Source organism: Fonticula alba, assembly GCF_000388065.1.
Source record: "Fonticula alba strain ATCC 38817 unplaced genomic scaffold supercont2.12, whole genome shotgun sequence".
Lineage (NCBI taxonomy): Eukaryota > Rotosphaerida > Fonticulaceae > Fonticula > Fonticula alba.
In genome coordinates, this window is record NW_009242982.1 from 357,302 (window position 1) to 361,545 (window position 4,244).

Consider the following 4,244-nt stretch of genomic DNA (forward strand, 5'->3'; position numbering starts at 1 on the left):
GCGACCGAAATCGCTGGGGCGACGAAATGTTGCCCAGGCCCCGGGCCCGAGAGCCCGGAGTGTGAGGCATGGGCAGTGGCGTGCGGGCGTGCGGGCGTGCGGGCCGGCGTGCGTATGCTCGGGAGCACGCAAGTTCGCGCGCGCTCATGCGGAGACACAGCTGCCCGGACCGCTGTCCGGCGCGCAGTGGCAGATCGGCCATGTATCAGGGGGGCAGCGGCGGAAAAACCGCTTGGGGCCCGGCGACCCGGCCGATCAACCGTGTCACCCGGCCCCTTTCCGACCGCGGGCCCCCCTTGAGGGAAACGCGCCACTGCTCGCCCCTCGTTCACCCCTCGGCCGCCCCGGCCCCCGCCCCCGGGGGGACGAGGGGGGGATAAGGAAGGGAAAAAAGGCCCCAGCGGCCGGAGGCGCATCTGTGCGCCCGCGCTCAGATCACCCAACTCCGGAGACAGTTGCCCGGGGACCTGTCGCCCTTGGCGAGGCGCGCCGGGGCGCGCGGGTTACCTGGATGCCCGCCCCCTCAATGTGTGGACGGCGGTGAGCCCCGGTTCCGGCGGGGGACTCCGGCCGGGCGTCCTTCCGGCCCCTCGCACGGCTCGCCGGCGCTCCGCTGCGTGAGGCTCCCTCGACGCGGCGGAGGGGCCGGGCCCGGCGCGCGATCGCGACCTGCGGTGCCGCGCGTCCGCACACCGCACCGCACCGCACCGCACCGCACCGCACCGCACCGACGTCCTCCCCCCTGGCCGTCTCACAGCCAGACGAGGGGGCAAGGCGTGCTCGGTGCTCGTGCTTGTGCTCATGAAGGGCCAGGCGCCGGGCCAACATCTGTCAACGGCCTTTCTGGGGCGCCGGGCCCCTTTTGGCGGGGATATTGGAATCCAGCAGCCGACCATCCCCCCGTCCCCCCGGCCACGGAGAATCGCGCAGGCCCCGGCACTCGTATTCTATAATGGCCATCCTTGGGCGGTCGTGCGTGCGTTTGGGCTTTTCGCCCATTCCTCCCCAGCCCCAGGAAGGGCAGAGGCGAACATGGTGACGATCGCCCTGGTGGGACCCCCTCCCGGGAGAAGGATCGAGCAGGCCGGGGCTCTCTGCTGGTGAGCAATATTTATGCCCGATTTCCCGCCCAGGTCCCGGCTCCCCGGCTCCCCGGGCCCCCGGGCGTCCAATCCTCCGGCACAGATCCCCCCGCCCTCGGTGTGTCTGTCTGTCCCCCGGGCGGAGGGCCGGCGCAGAGGGGACGCTGCCGGGGGGGGGGGGGGGGCGCGGGTCGGGCGCATGAAAAGCCCAGCCCTGTGGGAAATCCCCCGTCGGCGCCCGGGCCGTTCTCACGCTAGCGTCTAGGGTGTCCTTCCTCCCCGGGGACTTTTCCGGCGCGAGGGGCGGCCGTCGAGGGAGAACGAGACCCGGCGCTGGTGGGGGTGCGCGGCGCTGCCGCACGCGTGCTGCCAGCCGAGGCGAAGGGCAGGACCTGGGAACTGAGCCCCCCCCCCTCCCCCCCCCCCCGCCCCTTCGCGTGCGCACACACTCGCGGAGGACCGGCCGGAGAGGCACGCACGCCAGCGTGTGGCGCACGCATGCACGGGCACATACTCGCGCTTGAGTGAGCGTGCGCGCGCGCGCGCGCGCTTGCCCGTACACGCCCCACCACACCTCGGGCAGGGGCGAGACAGATGTCATGGCGAATCCCAATTGGCGGCTGAGGAGCGCGCCCGGCGCCCGTGGTCACGCGGTAGTCACGCGCCATTTGTCGTTAGTTTTTAAAATCCCCCGCCCAGTCGCGCTGCCCCTGCCGGGTGCCAGCGCGTCCCCGCGCCACGGCCGGATCGTCTCCTTCCCCCTCGTGCTCTGCTCCCCCCCCCCGCCGCACCGCGCCTCGTGGGGCCTCGCTCAAGTGCCGCCAAGCAGCCGTGACGCCCTGGCGGGCACGCACCACCCCCCGCACCCTCCCCCCCCCTCTCCGCCTTTCTCTCTCCCCCTCCCTCGCCCCATTTGATAGCTCTCTTTCTCCGTCCACCTGCCCTCTGCCGCCCCCCCCCCCCCCGTGCCCCCATGAATTACTACGCCTATAAGGCCCTGAAGACCGGGCCCTCCAATCCCGGCAGCAAGCCCGTGCCGGCCGGCGCGCCGGACTGCCTCAAGGGGATTGCCTTTGTCTTCACCGGCGAGCTGGAATCCACCGATCGCGAGGTGGCCGAGCAGCTGGTCAAGCGCTGCGGCGGGTGCGTCCCTCCGCTCCTCCCTCCCGGCCCGCCCTCCCCCGGCCAGACTCGTAAGCATGTGTGCATGCCGCTCGACAGCCCCCCATCCCCTCCCTCTCCCCCCCCCCCAAGCCCTGACGCTCACCCCCACCACCCCCACCACGGCCCCCTTTCGTAGCTTCGTCCGGACATCGATCAGCTCCAAGACCAACTACGTGGTGGTCGGCGAGAATCCCGGCCCCTCGAAGATGGCCAAGACCCTGTCGCTGAAGGTGCCCACCCTGACGGAAGACGAGTTCTTGGACCTGGTGCGCACGCGATCCGGCGAGTCGGCCCCCGAACCGGCGGCTCCGGCCACCGCGGTTGCCAGCACCCCGGCCCTGAAGGCCGAGTCCTCGCCGACCGCCGGGTCGCCGGTGGCGGCCGACACGCCGAGCACGGCCCCCGCCGGGCCGGCCCCCGCCGGACCGGCTGCCACCGCCAGCCCGCCCGGCAGCAACCGCCTGGGGAACTTCTTCGGTGCCACATCGGCCCCGCTGGCGCCGATTCAGATGCGCCGGCCGGCCGACCCGCCAGTCGCGGCCGCGGCCGCGCCCGAGACCACACACAACCGTCCCCTGCCAGCCGTGGGGTCGGGCCCGGCGGCCGCCAGCGCCGCGGCCCAAACCGAGCAGCTCCTCTGGACCGACAAGTACCGGCCCACCAGCATGGATGACATTGTCGGCAACAAGCAGAATGTCCAGCAGCTGATGGCCTGGCTGCGGAGCTACTCGCCCAATCCGAATGCCTCGCTGCAGCAGCGCGCCGTGCTGATCAGCGGCCCGCCCGGCATCGGCAAGACCACCGCCGCGCACCTGGTGGCCAAGGCCTGCGGGTATGATGTCATCGAGTTCAATGCCAGCGACACGCGCAGCAAGAACCTCCTGCGCGAGCAGCTCGGCTCGGCCATCCAGAGCCACGGCATCGGGTCCTTCTTCAAGTCGGCCCCCAGCGCGACGGCCGCCCCGGCAGCCGCCGCCGCCGGCGCCGCCCCCCGACCGGTGCTCTACATCATGGACGAGGTGGACGGCATGTCGGCCGGCGACCGCGGTGGCAGCGGCGAGCTCATCCAGCTGATCAAGGCCTCCCGGGTGCCGATCATCTGCATCTGCAACGACGCCATCAGCCCCAAGGTCCGCAGCCTGCAGAACCACTGCCTGCACCTGCGCTTTGCCCGGTGCGTGCGGCCACCCGCGTGGGCATTTGCGTGCTCGCGCTCGCCCGTCCATTTCACGGCCCGTTTGCCCGCCCGCCCGCCCGCCCCCCCTTCCTTTTCGGCAGCTGACCCCCTTTTCCTCCTCCTCCTCCTCCGCCGGCCCCGCGTGGCATACAGGCCAAGCGCCGCCATGGTTTCCAGCCGCATCCGGCAGATCGTGCAGAGGTGCGCCTGCTGGCCCTGTCCCGACCATGCCCTCCTCCCTGCGGGGGGGGATTCCCCCTCTCGGCGCTGACATCGTCCCCCGTCCCCCGTCCCCCCCTCCCGCCCACTCGCCATGTCTCCTTCCGGTCGACCTCCACAGGGAGGGCCTCGAAATCGAGCAGAACGCCATCGACCAGCTGGTGGCGTCGACACACAATGACATCCGCCAGGTGATCAACCTCCTGTCCACCTTCGCCCTCAAGACCAAGGCCACCGGGCTGTCCAGCCACATCACCTACGACTCGGCCCGGCTTCTGTGCGTGCTGTGCCCCCCCCCCCCCCCCCCTCCTCTCTCCAGCCCCTGGTCTGTGTGCCCGGCCGTGCGGCGCTCGACTAACGCCCCTCCCTCGCCCTGTCGGCGCTCCCACCTCCGCCGCCTGGGCATGCCCACAGATCCGAGAACAACAAGGACCTGGAATTCGGCCCCTTCGACCTGATTGGCCGGTTTTTGTCGTCACAGTACTCGCGCTACTCGGTGTCCGAGCACATGGACCATTACTTCTCCGACTACTCGCTGATGCCTCTGATGATTCAGGTGCGTCGCAGGCTGCCCATGTTCCCTGCCCCCTGACCCCCCCCCC

The 4,244-nt window shown here is 71.3% G+C and overlaps 1 protein-coding gene across 1 annotated transcript in view; it reads left to right on the forward strand.

Annotated features, from left to right (window-relative positions):
* Window positions 1-2,055: 2,055 nt before the first annotated feature.
* Window positions 2,056-4,244, forward strand: part of H696_05611 (hypothetical protein) — a gene marked incomplete at both ends in the record, with an annotated part of 3,096 nt that continues 907 nt past the window's right edge. The window contains 6 exons of the mRNA XM_009499427.1: window positions 2,056-2,225; window positions 2,383-2,620; window positions 2,756-3,420; window positions 3,577-3,624; window positions 3,764-3,919; window positions 4,057-4,198. Of these exons, the coding sequence (XP_009497702.1) occupies window positions 2,056-2,225; window positions 2,383-2,620; window positions 2,756-3,420; window positions 3,577-3,624; window positions 3,764-3,919; window positions 4,057-4,198 (1,419 nt within the window). The remainder of the gene's footprint in view (window positions 2,226-2,382; window positions 2,621-2,755; window positions 3,421-3,576; window positions 3,625-3,763; window positions 3,920-4,056; window positions 4,199-4,244) is intronic.